Source organism: Phoenix dactylifera, unplaced genomic scaffold (genome assembly GCF_009389715.1).
Source record: "Phoenix dactylifera cultivar Barhee BC4 unplaced genomic scaffold, palm_55x_up_171113_PBpolish2nd_filt_p 000204F, whole genome shotgun sequence".
NCBI classification, from domain to species: Eukaryota; Viridiplantae; Streptophyta; class Magnoliopsida; order Arecales; family Arecaceae; genus Phoenix; species Phoenix dactylifera.
The window spans coordinates 782,087-802,233 of NW_024067722.1; the positions used below are offsets into that span (position 1 = coordinate 782,087).

Below are 20,147 nucleotides of genomic sequence, written 5' to 3' on the forward strand. Positions count from 1 at the left end.
CCCAGTATCATCTTTCCAATGATTGCTTTAACTTTTAGTTTCACATTTTTTACATTTTTAGTGTTGATTTTTTCTTAATGCACTGTAATCTTTTCCATACAGACTGATCATTTTTCACACACACACACACACACGCACGCACGCACGCACACACGCACATATACAAAGCCTGATCAATTTGACAGAACTATTCAATTGTCCATGGCAGCAATCATTTTAACATAGCAAAGTGATTAACATCAATATATGCTAAGAGAAATTAACAGATAATGAACTGTGGGTTCTTAACTAGGAAAATTGTAACATTCTTTAGGCACCACCAACACATTCCAAGCAATGGTTAAGCCGGTCCTGCGCATGCAATATATGGCAGTTTTTGAAATTATTAGGCTCTTCACTAATATAGCCACAAGTAGCAGGTATAAAACAAGTAAAAATGAGTTGTGATTAGGTTGAAGTATGTCTTGACAAGATCCTCTGCTCTTGCCCGGTCCATTCCTAGCAGCGAACCATGCTCATTAAAGATTGTTTTACGCCAACGATCTTGGGTCATCAGTTTTTGACTGCGCTTCTACTATGTGTGGATGAATCTCAAGCTGCCAAGGGAAACAAACTCATAATCGCTCATTGTATCCAGATGTGGCAGAAAATGTAATTCCTACAATAAACTAAATAACTTTTACTTGGCTATATAAGCGGAAATATAATGTACTCAGCGTAGAAGAGGTTCCAAATAAACCGATAGAATTGCGAAATTGCTTCCTGCAAAACAGAAAAAAGAATTATATCGTATGGCGAGATGATGGTATATATGTTAGGTTTTGATTGTACTATCTGGAATTTAATTGTGTATGGTAACTATGTAGTATGCACTTACAATCAAGAGCATCACCCAGCTAACTTTGTCCAGTAATTAGACAAGCAGTAAACCCAAGAAAAGGCAAAAACCATGCATGTACACCCGAATGTCTTTTGTTGGGAAGGCTTCCTTAGTATATTTTACGCATTGTTGGACTGACATATTTGTTCAATCGAATATAGGAAATATGTGATCAGAATTTGGATTCTCATATCCTTCAAATTTTCAAAAGAAAAAAGTCAGATACATATTGATCCTATACTCATGCTTTTCAGATCTTTCACTTCAACCTACAGTACGTAAATGATATTGATAAAAGATTTCATGGCCCAAATCAGATTTTGTAACACAGATTACAGTCAAGAAAATTTTTTTTAAAAAAAGAAGTCTTCTAGAGTATAAAGGCCCGCTTAAGGAGTGTTTGTAAATTACAGGACTTCATTTTTTTTGTTGGTTATGCTTGTACAAAAAAATCACATGCCTCCTGAATAGCACAGCTCAAATGGAAGAGTTTAATGCTGCAGTATCACTATCCCATTAAAATAACTAATTTTGTATAGTCTTATATCTTCTACAGGAAAAACACTGGGAGAAACAAGACATCAAATGACAAGGATTCAATCTGGGAATCTCCATCAAGTGGTGAAAACCATATGAAGTTGGAGATTACCTGTCATTTCTCTGTCCATCAAAAGATCACTTTCTAGGGTCTGAAGGGGAAATAAAAAAAAAAACTCTTTTCTTAGCGACTACTGTTGCTTCTCCACTGATGCAAGATGGGAATCAGTTGCCAATAACTACTGACCTTTATGTTCTTTCTTTCTGCTAGCAATTTATTTAGCTAATGAAAGAGAGAGAGAGAGAGAGAGAGAGAGAGAGAGAGAGAGATCTTAGCATGCTTTACCATGCTTCTCTTCTACTGAATTTATAGGTAAAATCGAGATATTTGCACTTCTTGTGATGCATTAAAATGTTAATCCCTAATGCAGTCCCACATAAATAACATCACAGTCACACATAAATAATACCATTATTCCAATTCTTCATAAAACACAGCATATATAGGTAACTGAGAAAATGCACCTATCATGGAAAAAAAAAAAAACTGTACCTTTGTATACTTCGCTTGTTCCAGAACCCATGCCTGAAACCATATGCACCAAGAAAAATAAAGTTAGTCCATTAAAAGATTGCCAACTGTTATTTAATAAAAGAAGGATACCCTTGAGCATATACAAATGCCACGTGAGTTATCAGGATGTATGCTGATTTTTCATAAGTAGGGGTTGCTGTGGTTTCAACATGAATAATTTACAGTGTGCATCATGGGAGCATTGGCCATGACAAGAACCAAGTAATTCTGTTATTACTTAATGTGGTTGTAAGTAGCAAAAACAGTGTTGCAATCATTACATCCACGGATGATCTCCAGCATTAGCTTCAGAACTTTTTTTTCAAAGGGTTTTTTGTTGTTTCGATTGTTGGATCCACTTTGTGCAGATATTTGTTTTTGCAGATTGATAAGGTTGCAAAAGCATTAATTCTGAAGGATTTGTACTTTCTATACATATTATTATGTTTCTCATTTGGCATTAATATAGTTCATCATTTCTTGCTAGTATGCTGGTTACCAACAAAAAAATAGCATGAAAATTTTAATTAGCAGCAATCCTTTTTAATTTTAAGAATCTCTTTTGCCATTCCTAAATTAATTTTTGATCAAATAATTTCAAATATTAATATATAAGCCTTTTTGTCCTGGATGAGAAAAGAGAAGAAATTTGTTCTTTACTCATGGAAAAGCAATAAGAAAAATTAGCACTGTTGATTATTGCCCTCGCCACTTCACTACATCAACTCTCATACAATGTATGCACTAAATAGAAAAAGTCGCAGGAAGCAAATCATGCAGATCCTGGGGCATAGTGAGGCACTACTCAGGGAAATATATATGTAATGTATGTATGCACTAAAGTTAATAAAACATTCAAGAAAAGACCTGGAAAATCAACCCTAATGCAAAGATAGCGTGCGCCGGCACCATGATGCTGCGCCTGAAAACCTGCAATGCAAAAGGACAGCTTTCAAGCCATGATTTTGAAAAGGGATGGTTGTTTAATTCAGTTTGCATATCTCCAGAATAAAATATCACAAAGTGTTCAGCTTCAAGCACCGGACCTGATCCAATAAAAAAACTGACAACCGAGGAAATCACTTCTTATGTTAACTTTGTCATCTATTACTCTTACATGGACAAAAACTCCCAGATTCTAGACCACTTGAAGAAAAACCATCCCGATATTAGGTACTAGAACAATTAAATAGATCAAGGAGAAATCAGAACCCACAATAAAGGGTTCAAAAAGAAATATGTTCACCTGAGGCATATAAATTGCCACAAGAATAGCACCCAAATAATTTGCCAGCAAAAGCCCAGAACCAAGAAATGCAATATTTCTGACTCCAAGCCTTGTTGCCAAGGTTGATATTTGAAATCTACAAGAAGAATGAAAAGCATGAAGCCAGAAAAAAAAAACACTTAAAGTATATACAACCACAGCAAACATAAAATTGCATGGTACAAATATTCAATATACAACAGACAGTATCTTGAATTCTTGATTGTTTATAATCAAAAGAAAGAAATATGGAAATATTGCTGAAGCACCGTCTACCTGGTATGCCACATGTGGCATTTTAAGTTGCAGGAAGCCTAAATTATTGGGAGTGCAAATGGTATTTTGTTCTAGAAAATAACTTGTCCACATGGGTGAATGTTAGATGTGGTTGGCTTCCAACCAATTTAGGTTGATGAGTTGAGATGGTATTTTCTAAGCATGCAACAGATCTTTGTCTCGCCCAGCATAATCAAAGACAAAGCTTTCAATTGCATTTAAGCTCAATCAATAAACCAAAATCACCTAGCTTAATAAATAGAATGGATTCATGGCACCACATTCTGCACTATAAAAGATGAAATGACAATCCAAAAGGCAAAAACAGGATTTTACTCTATATCACGAAAGAATTAATCAGGAAGATTCAAGGTGCGGACACTAAAGATATTATAAAAAAATAAGATGGGGAGAAAGAAGCATGAAAACATGAACAATCAAGCAGGCAACAGCATCTGTTATCAAGGAAAAAACTTGAAATTTAAGGTTAAGGACCAAGAAGTAAGAACTTACTAGGACATGCAGGCAACATATACAATAATGGTATGCAAACCTAAAGAGCATGTGCCCACACTAGGTGCACATGAATATACAAGCATAATGCATATCAAATGATGAAAAAGTAGATAAATAAAAGAATTCAACAACGACAACATAACAAACATATCTAATGCATGTATATCTGTAATAGGCTATTATGCTAATATCTGTCACTGCCACATAAGTCAAGCAGGACAAAGACCAAATACTGACTTTTATATAAATTTTCTGTTCTTAATGAAAATTTGGCAAGGATCTATCAAGTGACCCGTTAATAGGCACTGCAAGAGAACTATTCTAAAACAGGAAAATGGTTGCTTTATCAATTTGATAACAAGACTGGACTTTGAGAAATTTATGAGGGCAGAAATGCAACACAGCTGCAAAATGACATGAACAAGCAGGCATCTCATGCAATCCACGACTACAGGGCATTCCAAGTGACTCACTTGCGGTCCCCCTCGACATCTGGAAGATCCTTGGTTATAGCAATAACCAAAGCAAATACCGTGACAAAGGTTGTGATGAAAGCAACAGGTGAGCTGCAGATAGAAAGACATTACATGGAGTTAGACATCACCATGATCTCTAGATGCATCTGCAGTGAGATGCACAAGCTACTTTTACCTGTTTGTTTGATAATATATGGGTATTAATTTGAGTATGTTATACATTTAAATTTGAACTTATAATATAGGTTACCTAGCAATATTTCAAAACAACGAACAGATTTTTACCTCCATTTGAATGTAAGACCCAATGCAGCTCTAGTAGCATAATATACACCAAAATTCAGAAGAAAACCACGTACCTATGAAAACATGATTAGCAAAAATACGGAAAAAAATGATCAGGATAAGCATTGTTCAGGTGATACTAATAAATCAAGTCAAATCCTAAAAAACAAATTATTAGAATATAACAGGCAAATACATCCATAAGGAAGTGGAATGGCATTTCTTTTGTACTTCGTCCAAGAATTCTCTCATATATTTCAATTTTACCAATTCATGAATCAAAATAAAGGGCTAAATTACTTTTTCATGCATAATACATTGCAAATTTCTCAAATGGTTCTGCTGTTTTTATCACTTGTCGCATTTATGAGGTTAAAAATGGATAAAAACCACTTGATGTAAGACAAAAGCTACGCAAGTTTGAAAAAAAAGTGATATGCTAAAAGGTTTTATTAAAATCAAGTAACTAAGAAAGAAAGATTTTAAAAATTCCAGTAATTCGAATTAGAACAGGTTCAGATAAACATTAGAAAAGCAAAAAAGAGACAAAAAGATAGAATAGACAATGACGGAAATCCAACAATATGCATCTACAAAAAGTAAGTAACAAAAACCCAGCATAACACCATTTCTAATATTGCTTTTAGGGGGAAAAGTCATCAAGTAGCTTGCAGATTCACAAGGCATTGTGGTTTTAGAACCAATGATGCAAAACTGTCAATCCACACTCCACCATATCAGGAGTTATAGATACCAACTGTACAGATTGCATGGTACACGTGCACAGTTGTATACATCCTTGTGTCGGATGTATCTGTTGTAATAAACTGTTTCACTATTTGCTCACTAACTGATTATTTCATCCATTTGCATTGACCCCAACACTTGTTCATCCAGTATCATTCTTTGATCATGTTAAAAAAATTGACTGCAGCTTTGTTGCACTCAGAACTTTAGAATGAATAAGAGTAAGCATACATTCAGGAGGAAACAAGAGAAAAATGAATTGCAAAGCATACCGTGGCAATAATAAGAAATGCCACAACAGGATATCTCTTTAATCTAAATGGAGGAACAGAATATATAGTGCCAAGGAAAAGTCCCAGACAGTAGAGAGAAGAAATGAATGACCCAAAGTTCCATCCGACGATCAGGAGGCCAGCAGCTGCAAAAAATAACACCAAAAACCACGCTGACTCAACTGAGAGGTCCCCTGCAGCTATAGGCAAATATGGCTTATTCACCCTGTAACAGCAAGAAAATGATAAGCATGCATATATGGATAAATATAGATTGTTGCATCAATTGAGGGCTTTCAGGAAGCGCATAGGAGAAACAGAAGGTATTTGTTAAAGCAGCATAAGGTCAAAACAGAAGATCTCATGCGAGTTCTTTGACTTACGAAGAGTACGACACATATATGGAGTTGAACAGCACTTATGCACATAAGGTAAAATGCACGAATATAGTTCAACATACTTGTCTATTCCAATATCATAAATCTGATTGATTCCAACAATATAACCATTGCCGCAGATAAGTGCTATAAGTCCGTAGAGTGCTTTGAATGTCAACCGCCAATTTATCAGCTCCGGGCTCTCTATCAGAGCTCTTGCAACCAAAGCTCTGTCATCAAGCAAAGATGTACAGGAGAGAAGGGTACAACAATCAGAACTAGAAAGAGCTGCAAGCAAGAATGATGTTAAAGAAATCAATGATTAAACGATATTAGCTCAGCCAAGATTTTAATTACTTACATGGAACCCAAAGCAGTCCCACGGATGGTATGAGGCCTTAAAAACCTCCAACATGAATCTCTCAATTCTGAAATTTTTTCTGACAATGGATTAGACCCAGCAGCACTAGCTTGAGAACCCGCCTGACCACGATACCAAGTTAATTTGAGCTTTCTTCTTCCATTATAGGAATTCTTTTAACAAAAAGTTTATATAACTAATTTCATTACTTTCTTCCCTTTTTTTTATGTGTCACTAACAATAATTGGTAGTTGTATCCTGATTCTTCTCGGGGAAAAACATAAAAAGACTAACAATAATTGCAAGTTGGAACATCTATTCAGCATGCGGCAAAGTAATAATCCGTTCATCGATCATCCAACCAAGTAAGAGCATGACCCGAGAATCAAGTACATGCTAGAAATTTGAATGTTCGAGGGCGAATGCGGGGTACCTTGATAGAGAAGCGCGTCTGGCGTCCGCCAGCATGGGCTTTGCTGAGAGAAACGGCGCGCGAAACGGAGAAAGGATTCGAGAGAGCGCGGAGAGAAGCGATTGCGCTGGCGGGGAGAAGAGGAGGCCGAGGGCGGTGGAAGCTGGCCAAGTGGCGCGCGGTAGTGAAGCGAGGACAGGAAACTGGACGAGAGCCGGGATGAGAGGAGGGAGAGGTGGGTGAGAAGGAGGAGGAGGAGAGAGCCATGGGGGAGAGCTTGGAGTACTCTCGTCTCGCCTTATAATTGCGTTGCTCTGCCTCTCATCCGCACAGCGGGAGCTGCCGCTCTTTTAGCGGACCTGATCTTAGTTGGGCGTTGGATGAAATGCTCTCTGTCCAAACGTGGATCCAATAACATGGCTTCATCATCAATCCGTTACAATATTATTTAATTTTTTTAATTGCGTAAAATAAAAGAAATAACAGGATCAACGCACTTTTTCTCGGTTCCTAAAGCAGGATAAACTGCCATAAATGCCTATAAAAAAAAAAAAAGTAACGAAAAGCGATCCATATGAAAATCCTATCATGCAGAGTTCAGGAATATTCGAGTTCTAGATTTAGTTCACTCACTCAGGACCAGAGAGTAGAACCATCTTGTCATCGAGTTAGATCAATTTTCAGTCAATGCACAAGATTTACTGTAAATCGACGCCTCGGAAAATTAGTATGGTACAAAGAACAAATTAAGTGAATTAACTCCTGATTTCAGTCATAAATAGAGTCCACCTGAGCTCAGAAGGAAGCATTCCAAGTTCAAATTAGCAATGGGATTAATTCGTTGTCATACAAACCCGATGCGTGCATCGAATTGATAGACGCTTTCTTCGTTTTACAAATTTGAGATGCCGCCACCAAAAAGTATTGGAGCTTAACCTGAGAGACGCCACCCGTATGTCCAGTTTGAGAATTCAAAGCTGGAAAGGTATCAACATTTGCTCTTACTCAAAATTTACAGGCACTGTAGGAAGGCATTCAAGCCAGAGGAGAAACTGCATTCAGACATGCAAAGCCCTAAGAGTGTGAGGATGAAGGAAGAACTCACAGATGATGCTATTAGGAACCAAGTCCCCAAGGGAGGACTTTTCTACAGAGTCAGCGAAGGGGTTTTTATTGACTCAGTTTCCTGCCGAGTCTCATGCATTTCTGTACCAGGTCCAAACACTAGAACAAGCATATCAAATTCCAATTCCATATTGTTGCTTCGCATTCTACTCTGATTTCTACTTACATCATATCTTATTCCTGTAAACCATGTATGCCGTGAGATTCTCCATGATGGAACTGCAGCTTGTAGCATCAGGGATCAAAATCAACCGTGTCATAAGCATTTCTCAGGCGCTTCAACAATATTACTCTAAACACAACCTGAAGATGGCCAGGGATGATACCGGCCTAAAGTGCAGTTGTTCAATGCCAAAATATAACAGCAAGATCCCAATTACAGAGCACCAAATAATTTTGACTAGAGAGGGCAGCGATAAATCTTGGCCTAAGAAATATTTGCAAAGTCGTTGATCTGTCTCCCAACAAATTCATAAATTGAAGCCTGTGATTTGTAGCACAAATAGGAAACATAACATTTTTGTAGCACAGGGTCTAGTTTCAGAAACCTTCATAAGAGCAAAAACTAAGCTAAATCCAAAACAAGAAACAAGCGAACCATGTTGCACTTTGGCTTTGTAGCGACAGGCAAAATCCAAAAACCAGTGCTAGTACTAAATGGAAAACATAATAAAAGGCAACAAGATGCTCCATTTTAGAAACATCCCATGAATGTAGGCATGATTAGACCATGCAGTACCATCAGCGCAGCCTCCTAGCTTCCCTTTCGGACTCGAGAAGGGTAAGGACATCACCTTCCCTAACTGGGCCCTTCACGTTCCTCATGATAAGTCTATTTTGATCGTCCAAAAACTTAACCCTGACCTGGGTCACCTGACCTCTTGATCCGGTCCGGCCCATCACTTTAACCACAACAGCAAGCTTAACTTGAGTATCCATGCTGCATACACACAGGTAACATGTAACACAATCAAATATAATTATAGCAGATAAAAATTTTCAAATGTGATATATTAAAAAAAAATGAGAAATGGAATCCAATGATGAGAATAAATTAAAGAAAGAGGGGAGCTGAGCTGATCTGAACACGAAGTTTAGTGAAATAATTTACAGTGACAGAAATATGTTCACGAAAGCTAGAAAGAAATAGAATAACAAGTAATACAAATGGGTCATTACGAAAACATAGCAGGCGGCAATGCACTATCAGATCTGGTGATATTGGCATGAGCACTAATATTCAGTGGCCTTCTGCAGCAGACAAATATCATGCATGTTCGTGCGCATTTATAGGCAAATACATGGCTGGACTTCGCTTACTGACTACAGAAGCATGGCATATGATTTATCCAGCATGTCTAAATTGTCTTAACTACAATTTTCTATACTTAATGTGATTCTAAATGCAAATTCTACTTGCACCCGTAGTCAATCTAAATGGTTTAAATATCTTGAAAAGCAAGCATTGCAATATCAAAATTATTAGACCATTGTTATAATGCGCATTACAATTTTCTTACATACTTGATCATTTTGGAGAATGCTTTAGACCATTTTGCACCCAATACCATCTAGTAATTCTAAAATAAAGACTGTAAATATTAACAGTATCTAAGATAGAAACAACGAAGCAACAACAGATGGGGCTGCAAAAAAAGAAATATTGAATCTCTATCCTATTCTCCTGAAAAACTATACAATGTTCTAAAACATGTTAATTGTCAAAAGCCATGTTTCAATTCTTACAAAGAAATATTAGTAAATGTTGCATTCAGAATTATTCACACCTACCCTCACTTCTCTCCAGAGACTGTCCAATTATTAAGAGATATAAAGCAAACTTCTGAATGCCGGAAAATTCTAAAATTGTAGCTCTTAGTTTAGACAACTTGTCCCTGCTTAAAGTCTGGTCACATTTTGTTGGGCAGAAAATGCTTGGGACCACAAACAGTAGACACTACAAAAGCGTTTGCAACACTAGAAAACCTTTGACTAGACAAGGTCGGCAATCATTAAACAGTTCTAGATATAAATATCAAATAACATAAATACATCACGGTGAAACCAATGCACACAACTCAAAAAAAATATAAAACAAAAGACACCAAGAAGGGGGAGAAAGACAAAAGCAAATCTGAGTGGCACATGTACTTTTGGTTAACAAAACATCAGGACATTAGGACTTGATGGCTACAATCAAAGAATGCAGATGTAGTAAATGTGGATCCAAGAAGCAGTACATACAATGTTACTCAGAGTTCAGAGAATTGCAGGAGGATGGTTTAAATTGATCTGACCAATCTAAAAGAAAATTGAAAGCCAATGAAAAAATCATGGAAAAGCATACTAAGTCGGAAATTATATATGACGGTAACCAAAAGCTCTCCACATAAAAATTGCATGACAACAGATTGTTTCCTATTACATTAAATTTTAATTGTCAGGCACTACTATTATCAAATTTCATCCATAAAAAGAACGCATGCCGCATCATGAATATATAGACATGCATGAAACCAAAATTAACTTTGCTACAGAAAATAACCTGATCATTTTTTTAACATATAAATACCTATAGATATGGTGAAATAGTAATTCTTGAAGCTAAAATTCATTTCATAGCAAGCAGTTCCCTGCATTAGCCCCTTTATAGGTGAGATTTTCAGCCTGAAAAAAAGCTACTACCTACAATGTTTGCAACAACTCTTTACAGAAGTAAATTTATCCTTGGATCAACCAAGACACTCAAGATAGAAAAGGGAGGTAGAAAGTTTAAATTGTATTGCATAAGGTGAACCATGTTGATCATTCATGTAGTCAAGCAATGACTTGATCCACCAAGTTTTTGTTTTAGAAAAACACTGATTGGCTGAATAGCATATTACATACCCACTAGCAAGCAATTAGTTAAAAAGGAAAAGTAGGCCAGAATCTAAAGTAGTTGGAAAATCCTAAGTCAAATAGGATGAACCTATTAACTTTTGATGACGTTTTTTTGGAAAAAAACTTTCTTTCTAGCTGAGAAGAAAATCAGAAATTTCTGATAAAGCAGAGACCCGGAGAAAGGCCAAATCTGCAATAATAAATCCTTCAAGCATCGATCTGTCTATACTCGAAATACTAGCAGGGAATCTACAATCATCGACACAAAGATACAAATTGGGCTATCACACAGGTCGATCCAAATTAAGCAAAGAGCAGAACTTTAATATATAATCGGTATCTACCATGGAGCCAATTGATTTCTAGCCTTGAAACAATCCCTAACTCGTAAGCAAGTAATTAACCAATCATTATATAAGCAATCCGATCAAACCCCCCCCCCCCCCCACCAAGAAAAAAAACACACACCGACCAAAACAAAACAAAACAAAACATATTTGGGGAAAATTCATAAATCGTACTGTAAGATAATCTATAGATCCATACAAACAACAGAGCATTAAACACTATACCTCCAGATCGACTGAGCAGTTAAAAAAAAAAAAGCAACTAAAGTATCAAATTAATCTCAAATAAACTAGAAATCAATATGAGAAAAAACGAGAGATATTCCGAATCACAGCGACCAAAAGATTGTGTTTTGAGAACAAAAAAGAGGGTTTATTAGGGTTCAGAACGATCTACCAACCTCTCTGGTAGCGAGGAAGCGCCGAGGCGGTATGGGGCTCGAGAGTTGGAAGGCGGCCACGAATAGGTGGAAAACCCTAGTTCCGGAGGCACATGTATACTGGATGTTCGAAGCATTAACCTTCGATTTCCGAGAATTCACGAGTCTGCCCCCGCACACGCGGCACCGGCACGTGCCAGTCCGATGTGAGATAAGGCACATGAACCCGATAAATTGAGCGGTATCCAAAATAATTTGAAGTCTGAATTGTTGGAGATGTACAGATAAAATATTTTAGGACATAGGTTTTGAAACATTGGCTTACTTGATGGGCTGGAATGTAAGCTCGAGATGGAAAATTGGCGACCCTATAGTCCTTTTATCGGTGGTCTAATACTTCTCTTGTGGTCTGACATAATTTAGGACCTTCTTTGCTCTAATTTTTCTCTTTTGCTTGATGATATCGACCTTATATGATTTGGCAAGTATAATAGGGGGTTGAGGAACCCATTATGGCTGCTTCTATAATAGTCATGATGTTGTTATTTAAAATTTTGGTGGGTGCATGAACTATGGATACAATTCTATTTATTTGGTTGATCGAGCCATTAGGATTGGCTCGTTTTAAAAAGATACTAACAAAATAGCTTCAAAATAAATAGTTTTTATTTTGCATGAAGAAATTTGATAGTTGTAGAGTTGATCAAGTCATCATCAAACAAATCGTCTCCACTAATTGCAGCTTTTGATTTTTTTTGTTTTTAAAAGATATTGAAACAACTATGATGAAGATTTTCTCTGTCCTCCTGCCAAAGCAGTATCGAGATAGAGTACATCTAAAATGGAATCATATACTGAGTAAAGTTGTGCTTCTTCCATTTGCGAAATGGTACTCCCAAAAAAATTTTAACCTATTTGTTGATGAATTCTTTAGCTCGAGGATAATTTAGAAATTTTCTTTGTAGCTTTGTCCTCTCGAGACGTCTATGGCTTTTATGTTCCAAATGATCTCCATGCAAACACAAAGATTTCTTCCTGCAAATGATGTAAGCAATGCGAGAATTCATCAATACGGGTTTAAATTCATTTCTTCCAATTCTTGCAAGCATCCGAGAGATAGATATCAATGGTTAGACATTTTCTAGGATAAATGCCAAAGGCCTCTCTATTCATTGAGGTTATGTGCCAAATTAAAACACTACTTTTTGTCCATTTGATTGCCTTTCGGGTGAGAATATGCTCACCATCCCACTCTTGGAACCAAAAATTGGTAACATGAGATAGGTAGAATTGGGTAGAGGTTCAATTAATTATTACGGACTCTTGCTTCTGCCACCTACTTAGGATGGTTAAAGTTGTGCTCTGTTTCCATAGAAGCTCTGTACATAGGAGTTTCCCTATGGAGCCAACTTAAGCCACAACCAACTGTAAAGCTTGAGCCACCCATACAAACGAGCCTAAAATAACATCTTCTTCAGTGCAAATAGAAATCACTTTATAGTTTGTTTCTTCCTTCCCTCGGCTATGCATCTTAATCTATCCTCTCCTTTCTATTTCCATCCATTCTGCTTCATAACAGCTATGACCTCTTCCTAATTATATCGGCAGTGTCTCTCCTCTTTCATAACCATTCCACTCTTTTGTCATATAATTTACATCATTCATACAATTGTGCCTATTTCTGTGTGCTGTTCGCTATCTTTTGTTTGACATTTTTTTCTCTAATACCCTACGAGGCTTTGTTAATTTTCACTCATATTGATGCTTATTTTTTAAGAAAGCATATGCACAAATCAGTACTCTCAGAACCAACTTTCTTATCGAGTACGTAGGTTTAAATGTGGAAGTCTAGTCAAATAATTGAAGTGTCAGACACGCCAGCAGCATCAATTTTAGCTTCTTTTTGTTTTTTTGTTTTTGGAGTAAATGAGGGAGTAAGGTTCTTCCCCAAGTATTATTATCGAAGCTTAATTAATTTGTTTTTGTTTCATTAGAAACCCATAAATATCTACATATTCCATGCATGATACATCCTTACAGTCCCCAACCCAATAAAGATAAACAATGACGATCGAGATAATTATAACAGCAATGATATATATCAAAGTACGCAGTAGAAATCCTAATTAACGTTCATCCGTGTACCAATTGCTCTTCATCTTTGGTCCTGTAGGCCCTTCCTCCCCTAGCACTTCATCAGGGAGTCTCTCGACCATCTTCCTCAGTGCAGCCTTGAGCTTCCCAGGTAGCAGCTTCGCCACCTTGTTGATCTCCTTCGCAACGTTGTAGGTGATCTTCGGACCCCACTCCCGCTCGTAGTTTAGCCATGGCGGCTCCGTGACCGCGGACCCCATGTATTCCGCCGCCACCACCTCAAACCTCTCCCCAGTGTCCATCCTATTCTTCCCTTTCGCAGTGTCATTCCTTATACCAATCCCAGACGTAGAATTCCCTTCTAGGACTAGTCCTGCCTTTGAATAATTAGCATGGCCATGCAGCGAAGAATAGACCACAGGCTTGTTCCCTCCTTCGAACTCTAGCTGTGAGGCCTCCACCCAAGTTCCAGCGCTGTGCTCCGAGAAGTAGACCCTCCATAGTTCCCCACTAAAATTGCTCACCCTCAAGGTGACATGCTCCCAATCACTCACATGCTCGCCTATCCTCCCTAATGAGAGGTTGATTGGCCCCACCTTAGCCTTTGCAGGCCCATTGAAGGGATAAAAGATCCATATAGCTATGTCTGTGAACGTCGCACCGAGCATCGGCTTGACATGGAGATAGACCTTCGAGCTCGGGATATCGCCTTTCTTAACTTCATCTTTCTGTCTGCCGTCCGCGGGAAGGTCCATCCAGTAGGCGCCATCGTTCGAGCCTCCCTGGGGGAGGTTCGAGCCATTCGATGCGATTGGAGCGGGATTTGGGTTCCCTTTCTCGTAGAGCAGCGCGCCGTTGTCGAAGAACCAGCTTATCGAGGAGGGGAGAAACTCCTCATCCGGGTGCAAGTAGATCACTGGGGAGTAGGCTTGCATTATGGCTTGAATCTGGCCGAGGTTGGGCATGGAGTAGTCGAAGTTGGAGTCTTTGTTCTTCAGACAAGCTACGGTGGAAGAGCCGGGAGAACCATTGGCTTGGGCCTTGAACGTTCCCACCCACACGCCAAGGGCTTGGATGCCCCTTTCGGCTGGCCTCAGGCCACTGACACCGAATCCATCCTTGTCCCATATCAATTCCTCGTCCTCGCATGCGTCGGTGAGGTCGGCACGGACGCACCGGACTTCGTCTAGGGATGGCTTCTCCGACGAGTTTGTGACAAGGAGGCCAACGGCTTTATAGCCTTCGGGTGGTGCTGGTAGCCAGAAGTAGCCATTGCCATCTTGCTTAATGTTGGAAGACTCGCTGCTCCACAGGAGCGTGTAGTCCACGGGCTTCGCGAGGGTTCCTTCACAGCTCGTGTCCCTTCCGACGAGGACCCAGCCGAAGAGAGGCCGGTTGTTGGGTTGGGCGTAGCAGCCTAGAACAGAGAAGCCGGTGGGGATCGGCGAGGGCACGAAGACGGTAGCACCACTGTCATCTTGGCCTCCTTCGTGAGTAGCCCACACCTTTGCGAACGTAGAGACTTGGCAGACCTCTAGGCCTCCAAGATCTATGATCCCCTTGCCAAATCCGCCACCTGAAGCAATCCAAATTCCAATCGTATTACGAAAGAAGGAAACAACGATGATCGAAGATAGCTTGCAAACCAAATGCATGCAGTGCAGCTATATATAAGCTTATCATGGCTAGGTTTAATTTTTTACCTGATGGCCAAGATGGTGGTGGAGAGGGCAGCTTGAAGGAAGAAGACTCAACGGGCAGAAACCTCGTTTCCAAGGAGGTGGTGGGGAGCGCAACGCAGTTTCCCATGGTCGGAGAAGTTGAGACTTCTGAAGGGGCATTAGTCATGGAAGGAAAGGATATAGGTGGGAACGGAAGCATATGCTTTCTTAAAGTTGTAGTTGATCTAATTATCGATTAGTTGCTCTTTCCATGGAAATTCGATATAAAGCTAATTAAGCTTGTGCTTGGACTGATTCATTCTATTTCTACGAGTATAAGTAACAGAGAAGGTGGCTGTAACGTGCACGGAAGATTGCTTCCAAGTCCTAAGTTGGTTGGGAGCTGGCCGAAGCTATTGCTCACTTGGAGCTTTTGGTTTTCTTGCCTTCCTAGCTATTTGTTAGGGAGTGCTTTTAAGCTTCGAGAGCTCTTCCTGAGCTTCTGTGTTTGGATTATAGATTTGAGTGATAACCAATATGTATGGCATAGCATAATCCTAAGGAACATCTTTGTTGAGATGGCGACAGCAGAAAGTATCGTCTATTTGACTATACTTGTACAGAAGTTTAGGAATCTAGAAGTGTGGCTGGATGCGAAGCACTTGTTCCTTTAATGGTGCTTATTTACCGGATCTCCTTTAATGAGTTAGTGCTGGGGTCCTACTAAAAGGTCACCTTTGGGTGATGGGAGATTAATTAGCTGATAATAATGAGCTTAAACATCTGCTAAAATTGTTTTATTCCAAGGGAAAGTACGATTTTTGCGTTACTTTTCCTCTTTAGTGTTCTCAAATTTGAGCTTAGTTGGATCCACTGTAAGTCGTTTTCTAATTGCACGAACCATGTTGGGAATCTTGAGCTGGCCCTGATCACTTTACATTGACCTAGTTAACTTTGCAATGGTATTGTCCTTCATCAAAAAAAAAAAAAAAAAAACACTTCGCAATGGTGTTGTCCCATGCTGCTTTGTCTATTAATTCGTCATGCTGTTTTCCGGTGCCACCAGGCTAGGAAGATCTCGAGTAGAGCAGGATTTTCCTTGGAGCTATGGTGTCATGTGGCATCCTTTCTGAAGGCACTGGGACGTCTGGTGGGAGCCCCGCAGTTTAGACCGGAGGCGGTGAGGACGACCTATATTGCCTACCAAATATGGCTTGCGGGGAACTTATGGACGTTCGGGGAGTCGAGCCCCTCTCCGAGGGTGGTGATGGAGAGGGCGAGGCTGCTAACAGTGGAGATCTGTCAGGCGGACCTTTCAGATAGGCTTTTGATAACTCGGAATATTTAGGGCTCTATGTAGAATGCCTCGTACAGTGTTTTTCACCTGGGAGCCTCCACCTCCGAGTTTTCTCAAGGTCAACTACGATGGTTGCGTTCTGCAGGACGGTGCGAGGGGGGGTGCGGGCTTTGTGATTAGAGGCCCGGACTCCAAGGTGGTTGCTGCTGGGGGCTGCCAGCTGTTTGGCATTTCGGTGCCTGGGGCAAAGTTGAGAGCGGCATGGTCTGCTTTGTGCTATGTGCGGCATGCTCTGCAGGTGAGGATGGTGATCTTAGAGGGCGACTCTGCGATGATCATTGGGTGGTTCAGCGGTCTTCAGGGAGGATTGGCGATTATCATCCGTTGTTGAAAGATATCCGGGCCATGGTCCGATATGGGATGGCCATTTAGGCGAAGCATACTTTCCGTGAGGCCAATGGGACGAACGGTTGGGTGGCTTTTTTTGTTGCCAATCATTCTGGGGGACAACTATGGATGGGTAAGATGGAGTTGCCTAGTGCTCTCCGAGATGTACTGCTTTTTGATTTTTTTAGTTGCAGTTGTACTCGTATAGTATGATTCTTTCGGGGGAGCAAAGGCTTTATGAACGACTTCGGTTCTTTATCTTCCCTCCAAGTGTTTTATTTGAAAAGATCCATGCCAAAACAACTAATGAAGATGACAACTTATCTATATCCTGAATTGATTAGACAACATGCAAACAAATATGTCATGAAGTACAAGAAATGAACAGCTCCAAGGCGCGCCATAGTGGACAGTTTGAGTGGAGCAAGTCGACCATTGACTTGACGCAAATGTCTTCTTGTTACATTGATACCCTCGAGACACCATAAAACCTCATGGAGCCGTCTGAAATGCACTCATATATATAGCTGGGTCTGTTTTTTTGACCTCAGCGCAAATCTTGTGCACCTAGTCATGGACCTTCTTAATTTCTCTCTCTCTCTCTCTCTCTCTCACACACACACACACACACACACACGCACGCACGCACGCACATACACAGAATGAACATGGAACTTCTAGGAGAGTGACTGGCAGCCAAAGCCCCGTTAATTGATGACCATGAACAAACTCTTCTTCTTGGTACTCAACAATTGGACATACAACCTCACCCAATCTCTGAGGAGTTACTATTGAGTAAAGTGACCATGAACAAATTAAATCCACCAACTCCCTGCAAAGACTTCTGAATGACTAGATAAGTGAGAAAATCTTCAAAAATTTCACCTCCTTAAACCTCCTCTAGATCATATTTGGTATCTTATGACCAAGATCTTTCTCTCTCTCCGGAAAGAATTCCTCCTTTTTAGTTGGCATACAATGTCTTTCTCCCCATTCAAACTTTCAATCTCCTTAGCAATCTAATCCAAAACATCTCCTTGTCATATCCAAACAATTTGGTAATAATTTAAAAAACGTACTCACCAAGGGCCGAAAACTCACCCTTCAGCTCCAACAATGGTATATATATATATATATATATATATATATATATATATATATATATATATATATATATATATATATATATATATATATATATATATATATATATATATATAGTATAACAACTCAGGACCTTATCCAAAAAAAAACTAACCGGAAGATATTATTTGGATTTCTTGATTTTGTATAAGTACTAAGATCTACCCAGCGAATAACTGACGTGGGACTAAATACACGCCCATACGGATACTCGTATACTCCTCTCATTTAAGTCGTGACATTCTGGTCAGGCTAAAAATTCAAACCTCATCACAAGTACTACGATTGGCCTGTGGTCAACCCCAATAAATTCGTGCTGCTGTGTTTTTAATCCATATAGGTTATGGATTAGGTCCGTTCTGATACCATTTGTAATAACTCAGGATCTCACCTAAAAAAAAACTAGTCGGAATGTATTATTTGTATTTCTTGATTCTGTATAAATGCCTAAGATCTACCTTGCGAATAACTAATGTGGGACTAAACACATGCCGCATGAGTCCTCATATGTAGGGCGCAACACAATATGAATTGGATATCAGTATGTCTAATAAAGCTACTACCTTCCAAATAGATATAATCTATTTGGAAGGAGTTTAGATTTGATTTTTAGCATCATACATGAGAGTTAGGTTAGGTGAGACAAAGCATTTAGTTCCATTTAAACTCCATAACTGTGGCTACCCAATTTTTTTCTTATCGTGTTTAATCAATTATGGAAGGCAATGAAGATTTCTTGTACTGGCTGCCAATTGTCAATCCAAAACGTAAGTACGACTAGATTTATCAAATTCATGGCTCCCCTTCCAAGAAAAGAAAAATCTTAGATAAACAAAGGTATGGAAAGAAGAAATCGACAATAAATTTTATCGGTCTAGTGTTTTAATCTCTCTAAAAATGTCCTTGTTTTTTTTGTTTTTATTTAATGGATTCTTTGTTGCATTGTGGCTCAAATATATATTACTTTCCTTCAAGTCTATATTGATATAATTTCGTATTTTTCCAATCAAATTTTTGGTTAATTGCACAACATAACAAAGTTCCACAAAAAGACCAAGCATATTCTGGATACCAGCTGTCAGCATATAATTCCAAAAATTTACATAAATTTTATTCAAAAATGCTAAAGATCATCCATTTATAATTTTGCTATATTATCAATTACATGCTGAAGAGGTTGATTGGCTAAATAATACCCAAAACTTATATTGGATAGAAATTATATTCTACACAGCGTGCACCATATGCCGCCAATTACAGTTATTTATTTCTGTGGACCGTATTCATTAAGCACTCTTCTCAATATACTGCTACAGAAACAAACAGTAATGATTGACGGCATGTATAGCCATATGATGCACACTGTGTAGGTTATAATTTCTCTATATTGACATCAGCTGCCTCTTGCACCATAGGCTTAGTGAATCGGATAAATAATATTTGAAAAGATTTATCGATTTCTAGTAGTACTGAATTTGGTGACGAAAGCAATTTGATACAAATAAAGACTTAGGAAGATTGAAAGTCAGTAGTTGGTTTATCACCGGCAATGAGGACAAATTTTCTCGCCATGACCTTAGCTACCTAAAGAGGCCGTCCTCAATTCGTTTTTGGAAAGAAACAACTCCCCTTTCCTATAAAGTTTTTGGCGAAACAAATCCTGAAAGCTTTGAAAGGCATGATCCTGATAAATAAAACCCAAAAAAGCCCAAACACATGGTCAACAGCTAATTTCCAGCGAGCCCAAACCCCGCGGACATCCCAGACCCAATCCAAAGCTGAAAAAGCCACCCGCCCCTTTTCCTTCCACTTCCCCTCCAAACTCCCATAATTTGCTCTCGAACCCTAAC

The 20,147-nt window shown here is 38.9% G+C and overlaps 3 protein-coding genes across 4 annotated transcripts; all 3 read right to left on the bottom strand.

Moving 5' to 3' along the window:
* Positions 1-220: 220 nt before the first annotated feature.
* Positions 221-7,363, bottom strand: LOC120105149 (probable homogentisate phytyltransferase 2, chloroplastic). Of its 2 annotated transcripts, XM_039117344.1 has the most exons (11): positions 7,002-7,359; positions 6,569-6,690; positions 6,291-6,437; positions 5,831-6,056; positions 4,812-4,885; positions 4,524-4,616; positions 3,238-3,355; positions 2,859-2,921; positions 1,971-2,003; positions 684-762; positions 221-596 (listed from the first exon to the last, which is right to left on the bottom strand). In XM_039117344.1, the coding sequence occupies exons 1-10, from the start codon at positions 7,245-7,247 to the stop codon at positions 688-690; spliced, it is 1,197 nt and encodes a 398-aa protein (XP_038973272.1). In that variant the 5' UTR covers positions 7,248-7,359; the 3' UTR covers positions 221-596; positions 684-687. The 2 variants fall into 2 exon arrangements, with proteins under 2 accessions (XP_038973272.1, XP_038973273.1); XM_039117345.1 differs by lacking the exons at positions 221-596; positions 684-762 and adding an exon at positions 795-1,074 and having other exon boundaries at positions 7,002-7,363.
* Positions 7,364-8,540: 1,177 nt separating this feature from the next.
* On the bottom strand, positions 8,541-11,867 carry LOC103717642 (40S ribosomal protein S28). The gene is made up of 2 exons (XM_008806103.4): positions 11,737-11,867; positions 8,541-9,045 (listed from the first exon to the last, which is right to left on the bottom strand). The coding sequence occupies exons 1-2, from the start codon at positions 11,850-11,852 to the stop codon at positions 8,847-8,849; spliced, it is 315 nt and encodes a 104-aa protein (XP_008804325.2). The 5' UTR covers positions 11,853-11,867; the 3' UTR covers positions 8,541-8,846.
* A 1,815-nt stretch (positions 11,868-13,682) lies between these two features.
* Positions 13,683-15,735, bottom strand: LOC120105138. The gene is made up of 2 exons (XM_039117295.1): positions 15,513-15,735; positions 13,683-15,385 (listed from the first exon to the last, which is right to left on the bottom strand). The coding sequence occupies exons 1-2, from the start codon at positions 15,688-15,690 to the stop codon at positions 13,842-13,844; spliced, it is 1,722 nt and encodes a 573-aa protein (XP_038973223.1). The 5' UTR covers positions 15,691-15,735; the 3' UTR covers positions 13,683-13,841.
* Positions 15,736-20,147: the final 4,412 nt, after the last annotated feature.

Coding starts and splice junctions, on each gene's coding strand:
- LOC120105149 (XM_039117344.1), bottom strand. CDS start 7,247: ATGGCTCTCTCCTCCTCCTCCTTCTCACCCACCTCTCCCTCCTCTCAT. Junction 6,691..7,001: donor AGACGCGCTTCTCTATCAAG/GTACCCCGCATT, acceptor TATCGTGGTCAG/GCGGGTTCTCAAGCTAGTGC. Junction 4,617..4,811: donor GGTCTTACATTCAAATGGAG/GTAAAAATCTGT, acceptor TTCTATCTGCAG/CTCACCTGTTGCTTTCATCA.
- LOC103717642 (XM_008806103.4), bottom strand. CDS start 11,852: ATGCTTCGAACATCCAGTATACATGTGCCTCCGGAACTAGGGTTTTCC. Junction 9,046..11,736: donor GCTTCCTCGCTACCAGAGAG/GTTGGTAGATCG, acceptor GTGTGTATGCAG/CATGGATACTCAAGTTAAGC.
- LOC120105138 (XM_039117295.1), bottom strand. CDS start 15,690: ATGCTTCCGTTCCCACCTATATCCTTTCCTTCCATGACTAATGCCCCT. Junction 15,386..15,512: donor ACCACCATCTTGGCCATCAG/GTAAAAAATTAA, acceptor GGATTGCTTCAG/GTGGCGGATTTGGCAAGGGG.